This window comes from Sceloporus occidentalis, unplaced genomic scaffold (assembly GCF_023333645.1).
Source record: "Sceloporus occidentalis isolate IW3139 unplaced genomic scaffold, rSceOcc1.0.p SCAF_3, whole genome shotgun sequence".
Taxonomy (NCBI): domain Eukaryota; kingdom Metazoa; phylum Chordata; class Lepidosauria; order Squamata; family Phrynosomatidae; genus Sceloporus; species Sceloporus occidentalis.
In genome coordinates, this window is record NW_028316983.1 from 197291168 (window position 1) to 197304240 (window position 13073).

The window sequence follows — 13073 nt, forward strand, 5'->3', positions numbered from 1 at the left end:
GACAAAGACAGGGATTTGTTTGCTGCAGGATGGTAACCAGGAGCCTTTCAAAGTGCGGTTGCACTTAGCCAAAGATATTTTGACAATTCAAGAACAAGACGTGATCTGTGTGTCTGGTGAACCTTTTTATTCTGGTGTAAGTATCAAATTCTTTAGTGGCTTCCCAGCTGAAGATATTGTGCATGCTGAACTGTTTAGATTGCCTTTCATTGGGAGATGCAGAAATATACAGCAGTGGTGAAATTGCTTGAGCAAGTGCTAAGTACATAAATCCTGACTTGATGCATCCCCAGGTGCTAAATGAAAAAATGCAAACCAATAATCAAACAAAAATGTCCTTGCTGTAAGATACCAAGTTGTTGGGGCGGGGGGGGGGGGGGGGAGGCTATTTTTCTTTTGGTCTGTTATCAGAGAACATAATCAATACTGATTTTTGTGCCGTTCCATAAATGTGCAAAAAATAAGAGCTGAAATAAATTTTACCATGTTTTCACCACAGTTAAAAACTAGTAGCTCAGAATGGGCAGTATGCATATTTATGTTTTAACCAATTGACTTTATACTTCCTCAGTGGGTGTGCTTTGCTTCCAACATCAAGCAAATTTTACCATAGAAGAAAATAGAGATGCCCTGTAATTGTTTCCCTCTAGTATCTCTCAGAGCACTCTTTTGTGGCTATGTTGCTTTTACTGGCCTTATAAAGCTGTTCAAGTATGTTAATTTAGGATGATGCTTCCTTAGCTCTCCCTAAATCAAAGAAGTTATTAGATTTATTCAATGACTGCCCTTCCATGTTACTAGGCGAGAATTAAGAACAGATCCTCACTATGAAAGACAAGTTCTGTGTATGAAATATTGGCTATTTGTGTTATATGCAGTTTAAAAACAAAGTTTACTACTCAGTGGACATGATAACTGAGTTTCATTGTTAATAGATATTAACATAATTCATGCCATTGCAATGCACACCATGAGATAAGTGTTACTCCAGCACGTGCAGCTTTGAATATACATGGTATTTCTGCTGACTAGACATGTCCACTTGACATTGTCTCAGACCACTCAGTATTTATCTCAGACCACCCAGTATTTCAAAGAATTATAAATAATCCAGTGGTGTCCTGTAGTGCAAAACTTTAGTTTCCTCTCTTAAGAATGAATGATAGTGAATTAATTATATGGAAAAAGTAAAGCAACCCATGTGTGCTTTTCAGTGCATTTAAATCTTTTTAATTTGCTTAAAATGCTGCCTACACTGCTAGGGCAATTTCTGCATATCCCCACCACCAGCAGGAGTTTTAGATTCAGGAGAGGCCTTTATTTAACCAGTTGGTTTCTCATTCATTTTCCTAACTCTTGGAAGTTGTCCACCCCTAACTTAAGGATACCATTGAGGTTGGGCACTGTTCAGAATCTAGGCATTGGAATTATTAGACAGTGAATTGTTATATTCACCGATAGACTCAGGCTGTCTGCATGAAAATTATACGGTGGTTGGGGCTAAGCTAAGGAGTTTCACTTTGTACAGCTATATCAAGTATCCCTACACAAAAGAAGATGGAGTTTCATTGCTGCCTGGAACATGTGAGAGGGGTTCAGACAGCCATGCATGCATAGAGAATACTTTGTTGTATCAAGCATTTTGTATGCTTATTTATAAAGAAGAATTATTATATGGCACTAAGTATTTATATTCAACGACTTATGCTGGCTCCTCTTTTATTCAACTGAATGTGTTTTCCTATAATTTGTCACTTTACAATTAGAAACAGAAAAATAGCTGCTTTTCTTTCAGAATTGCCATATGAGAACAAAGTGCCCAAAACTCCATTATAAAGGCCAAGTCCCTAGTCCAAGAAAAGCCCATTAAAGTTGAAATTATGAATATTTTTCCTAGGAAATATTTAATTTACATACAAACTGAAAATGGTTTAATTTTACAGGAAAGGACTGTAACTATTAGAAGACAGACAGTAGGAGGATTTGGATTAAGTATAAAGGTAGTGTGTGTTTTTACTATTGTTCTGTATATTGTGTCAGAAGTATCTTTTATCCTTTAGAGAATGTGTTTAATGAGATCAAAAGCTGCTTGATTGAATTCTTACCTGCACTTTCACTGAGTCCTTAAAGGTTTCATTAAAGTTCTGTGTACTTTTACAATAGGCAATCAACTCAGACCACCTCCACCACCCCTCCTTGAATTAATGGGAGAACAAGCAGGCGCAGCATCCCATTGAGATCCAGTTTGTACTGTATGCAGTGATATAATATAAAAGATAGTCAGCTACAAACGCTGGTCTTCTGTTCAATGGCACTTAAATTTTAAGTGCTTATTAATGAAGGCTAAATTATCATGGCAGGAACACCACAATTAATTCTCTATGAGTTCTGCAATTCTGTTTTATTTTCACATTGCCTTGTTAATAAAACTGAAAAATAGTACTGTGTCACCAGGTGGAACCTGAATCCACATGTATGTTCTGATATAAGTGTGGGAAGCATTAGTGTAAGAAACACTTATCTGAGATAAGTGTAGGAAACTTTAAAAGAAAAGAAGAACATTTTGAATGTTGTACCTGATTCTGAAGCAACGGACATCTGTTTTCCGTTCTTCTGAACAAAATCTTGTCTTACAATAGTAGTGAAGAAATTTATTTTCTATGACTACACAACATCATTTATATATGTTTCCCAAAAATACCCACATATAGAACATGATTTTGGAAGCAAATGGATGTGCTACTGTCTTATGTTGACAGTGTGTAGCAAATCAGTCAAAAGGAAACGCAGGCTGAATCCAGTGTCATGATAGCAGATTTTCACTTGCTCAGCCAGGTCCCTCCCTTCCCACAACACACTTTCTTCTATGTTGAAACTCTCTGCTCTACCAAAAATCCTGCTCTGGAGGATTTTCCAGTTCTCTGCAACATGTTTGAAGGTACACATCAGGGCCAGAGGACTGCAGGAAGCTGAGGAGTTCTATTTTTCTTGTTTCACCTGATGGGAGTAGTTTTGTCAGTGGAACAACTCTGTTCGATCCCACTCTTATTTCTTAAAATTAGTCCAATGTGTTTATATGTATCTGCACCATCAAAATTCTGTAACAATGAAGTTACTAACATGATGGGCTGTGTTTATTTAAGTCAATCCATGGTATTACTTTTTCTCTGGGCATTAACATTTCCATGGTTATGAAAAATAACAAATGGAAATAAGTCAGACTACCTAGGAAAATAATTTATCTACTGATAATTAAACGAGGAGTTTCAAACTTTGAAAATAACAATGTTGTTTATGACATCTGTAAAGTAAGTTCAAAATTTGGAGGCACTAGAAAATAATTTAAATCCAGTACTACTTTTCATTCAGCAGAGGAGCCCACTAATTTTTAACCACATAATAGTTATTATGGGAGTGGTACAGATGAGAAGAAAGGGATGTCCAGAGGCTGTCCCTTTCTTCTCCGGATCGCTGCCATAACAACCACATGGCTGCGGCAACGATCTGGCTCAAAAAAGAGCTCCAAAATGGAGCTCCTTTTTGTGCCATCATAAGGATGCAGCCCTTATGATGGTGTTTCTGGCTAGAGCTGTTTGGGCCCTCTGGCATCCTTATGTCACAAGGCTGTGCCACAGCCTTATGATGTAATGGCGCCAATATTAGGACTCGAGAAATGTGGATGCTGAATCACACTGAGCTCTTATATCACCACCGCCATGCTGCTTTGCGCCGGTATGTACCAGCCCATTGACTAACTCCAAAAACTGTATTCACATTTCATACTTGCAAGGTCTTTCTGTCAACTTTCAAGGGCTTGTGAAACATTCTATCAGACTGATGATGTCTTAAATCACTGGACAGGGGTTTAGTTTGGATTCTAAACTAATGTTTGGTGTATTTTAACTAGAGTTAAGAAACATCAGATGTAATGAGAAATTAGGTAAGGAGGGAAATCATTATCATCATGATCATCATCTGTAATATAGCACCTTTTCCCCATCACTGAGGCTCAAGGCAGCTTACAAAGATCAAAACAGATCTAGATTAAAGCACATCAATCAATAAAATACAACCGAATTATCAATAGCATTTAAAGGTATTGAAAACATAATAATCATAGATACATGAGAAGAGGGATGGAATCTAACTTGAAATCTATCAATGTCTGTATTAAATAAGACCTAATAAATAATTTTGTATATTCAGCAAATCAGAAAAAGATCATTATTTTATTCATGAAACTAGTTGTTTGAGTTCCTAATTTCTGGCTTTCCAAGATTTTTTTATCTGCAATTTCCTGTTCAAACACAGATAGATTTGTGGTGTTAATGGGTGGTTTCCTGAAAAGAAAATCTCCACAACAAAGTATCTCTCTTGAGCTCTTTTCTACTGAAGACTCCCCCCCCCCCCTTCCTTTCTTCCTTTCTTCTCATAACACTTTGCCTCATTTTTCCATGGTCTCAGACCACATAAAGAATCAGAAAGGCATCATGGAGTGCTAGTATTGAACCAAGCTAACTTGTGCCTTCTCCTGACTGCCCCACATACAGTTGGGATAGTCAAACACTGACTACTTAGCCAGCTTCAGAATAACTCCACTCCCAGTAGTGTCAGTCAATACCTAGTATTTGTTTATTAGTAGCAATGCTCCTTTTTTGCTTTCCAAGTGACTATATGGCTCATCCATCTTAACACTTACTGCAGGCTTCTACCTGATCCCTGCTATCATTGTTTAGACTCTGTGTATCTTAGGTGTCAAAAGTGAAGTCCTGATCTGTGACAGGAAAGTACTTTTACTACCTCTATTCATTCAAATATCCAACTTCCAAACTTTCAGCTTTGAAACATGCAGTTATCAGATAAAACTGGTTCTCTCTAGGGGTTGGCAATATCCAGCATAGTGAATTGTACAGCCAGATCCTGTTAGAAAAATGTTAAAATATTTAGCTTTAATTTTGATGTTGTTTGTGATCCTATGTTTGAGAACATGTGTTGGGCCCCTTAACACAGTTCTGTTTCTAAAAACATGGAAACTAAAATATCCAACAAAAAGGGATAAAAATATTGCATTCACGGGGAAATTGCTGTGTAGATCTGATCTTATGAATGCCTTCAGTGGTGGGTTTTTGAAACAGTCCTCTGTGATGTATAAATGTTGATATATGAACAAGGCATCCATAGATACATTTTCTAATATACAAAGTGACAAAGCCATGTGGACTGAGCAGTGCAAACTTCTTGTGGAAAGGGCAAATAAGCTTAGAGAATTAAATCTGTTTCTGTTGTAGACTGATAGATATTGCCAAACAAGTCCTTTTTAAAAAATGAACAAGTATACATGCATTGTTTAATATTACCTGTGTAATCTTTCTTTTAAAAATGGAAAACCTTTTTTGTCCCCCCCCCCCCTTTATGGTGCACCTGTTGTTCTCCACCTTAGATGCCACCCCTCCTTTGTTCCAGATTCCTATTCATTTTCTTACAGAATTTTGTGCATGAAAGAATGGCAAAAAAGAACCGAGGGAAACAAAGAAGACCTTCACATTCTCTTTAATGTCCAAATGTATTATTTTCTTTTATGTGCTTTTATGTATCAGTTCCTTGTCAGCATGACAAGAAAAAGATCACAGCATGGCCAGTATTTGGAACTGTGCCCATTTTTATTTCTATACATTAGACTTGATACTGTGATTTCTGGAGAATCTGTAGGAACCTGCATTCTTTTGTCAACATTTTCTCATTGTTTGGTTCACACTCTGCTGTGCTGATGCTGCCAGTATGTTTCTTACTCCTTAGCAATAGAATTGATTACATTTTTATACTTATTGTGAAAAGGAATGGTAAAACAGGCCAAAAGAAATGGTAAAACAGACCATTCCCCAACCTCCTGAGTAATGCAAACATAAAAGCAAATACACTTTAAATAAATATAACAGTATTGTAAGTTTGCCATATGTTAAATGAAATATGATTTTTTTTTATTTCATAGGGAGGAGCAGAGCATAATATTCCAGTGGTCATTTCCAAAATTTCCAAAGAGCAACGAGGTAGGTTTTTGTGTCAGATAAGTTGCTTACTAGAGCCAGTATTGTATAGTCGTTTGAGAGTTCAACTACAAATCTGGGAGACCAGGGTTTGAATTCCCCCTCAACCATAGAAACCCATTAGGTGACCTTGGGCAAGTCACATTCTCTCAGCCTCAGAGGCAATAAATGACAAGCAGCTTTAAACAAATCTTGCCAAGAAAGTCCACCTTAACCCTAGGAAAAACTTCCTGACAGAAAGGGCTGTTCAATAGTGAACACAATCCCTCAGAATGTGGTGGAGTCTCCTTATTTGGAGGTTTTTAAACAGAGACCAGATGGCCATCTGTTTGGGGTGCTTTGATTGTGTGTTCCTGCATGGCAGGGGGTTGGAATGGATGACCCTTGGCGTCTCTTGGAACTCTATGATTCTGTGAATACTTAAGGTTTGCCTTAAGGTTGCTATAAAATGGAAATTACTTGAATGTGCACAACAGCTTTTGCTGAACAGAATACCTACAACTATCTCCAAGTTTATATAGTGAGCCCACCATAATAGTAGGCTAGCAATCCATGCTCCTGTGTTCCTCCCGTTTTATATTAGTTAATGCCAGCATGCACCCACTGTAATGCATAAGTCACTGACCATTGACTAATTTGAGCTTCAGTTGCTGCATTTTTTTCCATTGGGAATGAACCAACCCCTCCCCCCCACCTCCAGATGGGAAAGGCCTGCTGTATATTTCCTTTGAGCTGATTCATAACTTGATTTTTAGGATATTGAAGATGAGGTGTAAGAACAACCTAGAAGTGAACTGTATGATAAATGCAAGATTGCAATGGTAATGAGGTGGGGAGGAGTCTTTGCAATTGTTTGAAACCAAACGTTTATTCATCAGTGAAAATGTGAAAATGTGAAAAAAATATACAGACAGTGTTAAAGTGACATATTGTCTTTAGATGGTATGATAAGGAGGATCTGCAAATTATGAAATTAGGATGTTTGGTCATCTCCCTAGCTATCCATCCAAATTTGAACATTCTTGGAAAGTTGTATTTCAGTGTTTCATATTTTAAAAAAAAAAAAAAAAAACACTATCAAAGCATATCCACATTTTAAGACAAAAATGTATTTGGTTTTGTTTGTTTGGTTGGTTGGGTTTTTTTGCAGTGGGTGGATACAGTCATAAAATATACATTTAAATTTCTATTTTCATGTGGATTAAAAAAAGAAAGAAAGGTGGGACAAAAAAATAGGTTTTTTGTTTTTTTTTAAAATCCAGTCTGTCTTTAGGCCATCCTTCCAAGATCTTTTATTGGCTTTAGGTTAGTACGGTTAGTCCCAACTAGAGAAGATTCACTGAATCAACAGAATGTACATATGTGCATATTGACATAAGTCTGTTTTAGTTTGCAGTTGGACTGAAGCCCATGTCTGCAAATGAGAGATACCATTCTTTAGAGATTAGATGTATTTTTAACAAAAAAAAGTGTTTTTTTTATTTTTTCCAGAATATATAATTGTAGGGAAACATTAAATGATTTTGCTTCTTTTTTGCCAACTATTTCTCATTGTTTCATTTATTTCATGCTAGACTGATGCTGTTAGTGGAAAAATATAGGGAAAAATAGATGCAAAACACAGTTTCCCTCTTCTCTCTCTCTGTCTCTCTATGTTTCTCAGCGGAACTCTCAGGCTTGCTGTTCATAGGAGATGCAATTCTACAGGTAGGCAAAAACATGTTCTTATATCAGATTTTATTTCTAATGTCATGTAGAGCTCAACCTGTATGCTTCCTGATTTTACTCAAAATATTATTGTTATTTCTCCCTTAACAGATTAATGGAATTAATGTAAGGAAATGCAGGCATGAAGAAGTGGTGAGCTTACACTCCCTTTTTCTAAACCATTCTGGTTTATAATGTACATAGCTGCTTATCTTTGGCAATGTTCACCATTATGCTGTGTAAATAGAAAAGCCTTGCTGAATGGTCAGGTGTTTGGTTATCACATAGAATCATAGAATCATAGAGTTGGAAGTGACCACAAGGGCCGTACTGTCCAACACCCTGCCATGCAGGAACTCACAATAAAATAACCCCTGACAGATGGCCATCCAGCCTCTGTTTAAGGACCTCTAAGGAAGGAGACTCCATCACCCTCTGAGGGAGTGTGTTCCTCTCTCTAACAACTCTTCCTGTCAGGAAGTTCTTCCTAATGTTGAAGTGGAATCTCTTTTCCTGTAGTTTGCATCCATTGTTCTAGGTCCCATTCTCTGGAGTAGCAGAAAACAAGCTTGCTCTATCCTCAATGTGACAACCCTTCAAATACTTAAACAAGGCTATCATATTACCTCTTACCCAGTTCCCTAAGTCTCTCCTCATAAGGCATGGTTTCTAGACCCATCACCATTTTGGTCACCCTCCTTTGGATACGCTCCAGTTTCTCAACATCCTTTTTGAATTGTGGTGCCCAGAACTGGACACATCTTCTCCATGGTTGAAGATTTCTGACCTCAGTCAAGTTAACATTTTACTTTCTAGGGTGTGTATGCATATTATTTCTAATAAACCAAATCTATCTACTTTCAATGGTTCTGACACACCTGCTTAAATTAAGCTCTCCTACACATTAATTATGTACATTACTATTTTAGTGCAGTTACAACAGCACATGTTGAGCCCCTACTTCGAAAGAACATGTGAGCTATCACTCTCTCATTTGGGGCTTTACATATTTGGGATTCCACCTCAGTAGCAAGGTCATGGCAGTCAGCAGCATGGCTCCACATCAATATCAGTTGTGGGGAAGATGTGGCCATTCATATCTGAACAACAACTTTCATCAGCCAGTGCAGGCAATGGTGAATTATGATGGGAGCTGCAGTCCAGTAATATTAGAGGACCACATGTTCTCCAACTCTGAGTCAAATTCTCATAGCTGACAATTGTTAAAAGATTTGCTCTTACCTAAATTTGTCTAATCTTTAGGCAATTTGTCTAATTTTAAAAAATAATTTGTTCTAACATCTTATGGGAATATTAAAGTGCATCATTTACCTGTATGAAGTGTGATGTTTTTATACATGTTTGCTGTTTTTTCTCTCAGCTTTGTCTTTGTACAAATTGCATTTTTGACTTCGTAAAAAAATCTCTTAGGGCCAAGCTAGATAAGATGTGTTAGACATAGAGAGCAATGTATATATATTTGTTTATTTAAAGAGTTTTTACCTTTCTCTTTAAACAAAAAGGATCCTAGAAGAGATTGCAAATTTCAGTAGTCCCAGCTAGCATGCTCACATGTCATCCAAGAGAAAAGGAATGAGAATGGAGGAGGAAACTAGCAAGGGCTTGAACAGTTCTTAAAAAGTGAATTGTATGTGGCAGAAGGGGGGATAGATATTAGAATTCTGGTTTGGTACATACAGAGATTCTCCACTATGGTAGTTCTAATCCAGATTGTTCTACTTACCACCAGCTAGTTGCCTTGGAAAAAGAAAGGTTCTAATTCACACCAGTGGAAATTTTTCTTACAATTGAGGTAAATATGGGACTCCAATCCAGAATAGGGTCACAGGAGGGAAGAGACAATTGTTCAAGGCCTCCTTGCCCCCCCCCCCCCCCAATAATCTTGAGTTCTTATTCTGATCAGGACATGTGAAATAGCTATTCACTTTTTAAAAAGTGGTTATGAAATTGTTGATTGCATGAATTGCATCTTGTATGGATTGGTTCAAAGAGAGAAATAGTCATCAGCAAAACTTTGTATCAGATACATACACAAGGTAGATTGTGGCTTCCTAATGAAATTCTTTTCTTCTGAGTAGTATAGTGTATTATATGATGTTAAGTAAATAATTAACTTGTTTTTCTAATCCTGTTTTTTTGGATTTGCTTACTTGTGTGTGTCTTATCGGCTTGCATAGTATGGATTTGTTTGCACAAGAAGCATAATGCTTTACTGGGTGATGTGTGTGTGCTGTTATAAGACTGAAGCCAAGATTTTTATTTACTGTGTCATCAAGCCTTGGTGTTCCAACAGTGATCAGATTACTTTAGTCAGTAGTTAATCTCAGTGGGTGCAGAATGAAATATCAGTGCTTTTAAAAAAGAAAGGCTCCAATGTATTTTTGAGAGCAGTCGTAGGCTGTCATGCTACTGTGTCGTTGTTTTGTGTTCAGGGGCAATGAAGCAAGATGTGAAATGCAAGTTGCATTACTCTGGCTGCCTTATTAACCTGATTATGCTTTCTAGGATTAATTTCTCAGTTAAAATTTGCACAGCCAGCCATGCTTACATTCTTCCAACTGAAGAATGGTTAGCTATATGTTTAGGCACAGATATAAAGCAGGTACTTGTTTACAAAGCTTTGGCCATACCTAAAAAAATTATACATGGCTTATTCTCATGTAAATAATCACCACCAAGCAGATATAAGGCTTCTCCTGTTTATCCAGTTGTTTAGGGACCAGAGCACTGTCAGAAAGTGGAATTAGTTGAAAAGTGGAACCAAGGGGTTGTTTTAGCTTGCAAATGCATTTTGGCTGCTGAAAAATCTAAATAACACACAATACTGTATTACTAAATATTATATAATTATATAGCTTCTCTCTGTCTCTTGCTTCCCATGTCCTACCTTGCAGGCTCTGTTGTGAGGAGTGGATTGAAAGGGGATGAATAAGGCTCTGACAAGGGATCATTTTTCAAAAATAATTTATTTCAAAAATAAACGTAGACCAAGGAAGTCACAAAACTGCTCAGTAGGCCATTGAGAAGGGCAAACACACACACACACTTCCACACTCTTAATTCAGGGAACAGCATCAACAAACTCCACTGAAAGTTGGTGGAAAGAAGGGGAGGGGATGAGGAAGGGGTGTTAAACATGAGTGGAAAGACAAATGGAAAAGGCAACAAGAATCTATCTCTCTTCTTCACTCCATCCCACCTCCTTTTCTTCAAAGGCTGTTTTCTATGAAATAGTCTATTAGTCTGAAAAGTGAATGAATACTGTCCAAAGAAATTTCATTAATTCAATGAAGGATCCACTCTTTCCATAGGCAAGACTTGGGATCACACACATGTGCATTCCCACATAAGGAATGTTATGTATTAAACAATTACCAATTCGTATCATTTTTAACCTTTGGCCATGCTGGTATTGATGGGTGCTTCATTCTAACAGCATCTGAGGAAACACGTAATTATCAACCCTGCTACAGAATAAAAGGTTTCGTTTGAGCTTCACTCTTGTACACGTTTAAAACAAGGTGTAGTTTTACCCTTGGACAAACAACAAGCAATCTACTATCATTTTGGAGTGGGGTATAACTATATAGGGGAGCATATTCTTTTTTTCTTCTGAAAAGCTAGAACTCTGCCGTGAGTCAGTTCAAAGAAAAGTGCATGGAGAGAAGATAAATAAGAACCTAATTAAAATCTGCTGCTTTCATGACAATATTTGATGCAAGAAAAGACAAGTCATCACATCCTCTCTCCATATTAATTTTCCTGGCCAAGAGAGTTTTGACCCATGTCTAATGAATATATGTTAAATGAAAGGTGCTGCATATAGGTACTGTACATGCTGTTCTTTTTACTGCTTCATGGAATTTGAGCATTCCTCAAGGCTTTTAAATTGATACCAGTGTGAAAATATGCTATGCATTTTAATTTGTGAATTAATAACAAGTTTAAAGTATTTAAAAAAAAAAACACACTAGGATAATATTTACACAGGGGAAAACTACAGTCTGCAGCCTGAACTATTTCTAAGAACGAAAACTCACATGGGGTATTTACAATTGGGATCTCATACATCTTTCTTTCTCTTTTCTTTCTTTCTTCCTGATAAGGTTCCCCATGAGGTTGAATTAAATAATGTGGGAAATGGTGATCTAAAGCCCCATACACACCGGCCTGAAAGGACAGCCTATGGGCAGAGTCAGGGTGCAGCATCCTGATGACACACACCCCAAATTCGCCTCAGGGCGTCATGATCCCATGTGCTGCTACAGAGAACGCAGCACCAAAGGGGTGCCATACAGCCATGGCACTGCGGCTATGGTGCCCTTTTTGCGGCTCCTTTTTGTGCCCTCCAAAGGCCGGATCGGGACCACAGTGTGAGATTGCTGTGGCCCTGATCCAGCCAGGAAAGGGGTAATCTGTGGAGCCCCTAAGTCTCTAACTGTATTCATTCACTGTATGTGCCTTTTGTTCAGTATAGTTATTCAATATTTACATTAACCTACTGAGTTAAATTGTCTTTGAATTTGGGGTATTTTGTCAACAAGTGAATGTCACACAGTTCTGTTTCTCTTTTTCATAAAAACTGATTTTCTGAACTGGTGTTTGAAGACAGTAAGAGTCTGAATAATAGTTGTAAATTAGGACTTAATCCAGAAAAGATAGGAGGGTTCCACATCAGGATACAATATCTGTAACAGGAATTCAGCATGCTTGGATGGAAATAGTAAACCCTTGAAGGGAAGTTTACAGTTAAGTGCTGCTGGACTTGGCTTTGTACTCAGATGCTTCAATGGTGCTTGTAAACTAAGGAGTGCCTTTGCCCTGCTACTTGTCCATCTGTAGCCATTCCTGATTAGTCAGTTCTAGTCATGGTGATATATTGAATTAGTTTTAACCTGTAGTTGATAGTTGCTGTGTGCTTTATATCTGCCTTAGAAGAATCTTCAAGAATAGTTAAGAGAGGATGGATTTTTCCTCCTCTTTATTATGTTTTTATTAAGTATATATAAGAGATACAAATAGGCAAGAGAAAAAGCAAAAAAAAAGAAAAAAAGAAAAGAAAACCATATTTATGTAATTATATAATTATATATATTTACATATATACATAGTTGCCAGTATTCCCATCTACTCATATTTCATTTTCCAAAACCCTCTGATTCATTCATCCTCTTTAGCCTTTAATCTTCTAAATCCCTTCCATGGTCCCTTTTTTGTTTTCTACTTTCATTTTCCTACTCATTCTTTCATATCTGCATTTTCCTTTTAACCTTCATAACATTCTTCAGTCTACTTGCTCAT

At 37.2% G+C, this 13073-nt stretch overlaps 1 protein-coding gene across 4 annotated transcripts in view; it reads left to right on the forward strand.

The window, feature by feature from the left end:
- Positions 1-13073, forward strand: part of SNTG1 (syntrophin gamma 1) — a 339536-nt gene that overhangs the window by 179560 nt on the left and 146903 nt on the right. For 3 of the 4 annotated variants that reach the window (XM_089517284.1, XM_089517286.1, XM_089517287.1), the window contains exons 4-8: positions 2-136; positions 1944-2000; positions 5990-6047; positions 7708-7751; positions 7863-7904. In XM_089517284.1, the coding sequence (XP_089373410.1) occupies positions 2-136; positions 1944-2000; positions 5990-6047; positions 7708-7751; positions 7863-7904 (336 nt within the window). The remainder of the gene's footprint in view (position 1; positions 137-1943; positions 2001-5989; positions 6048-7707; positions 7752-7862; positions 7905-13073) is intronic. The other variant, XM_089517285.1, reaches the window with a different exon arrangement.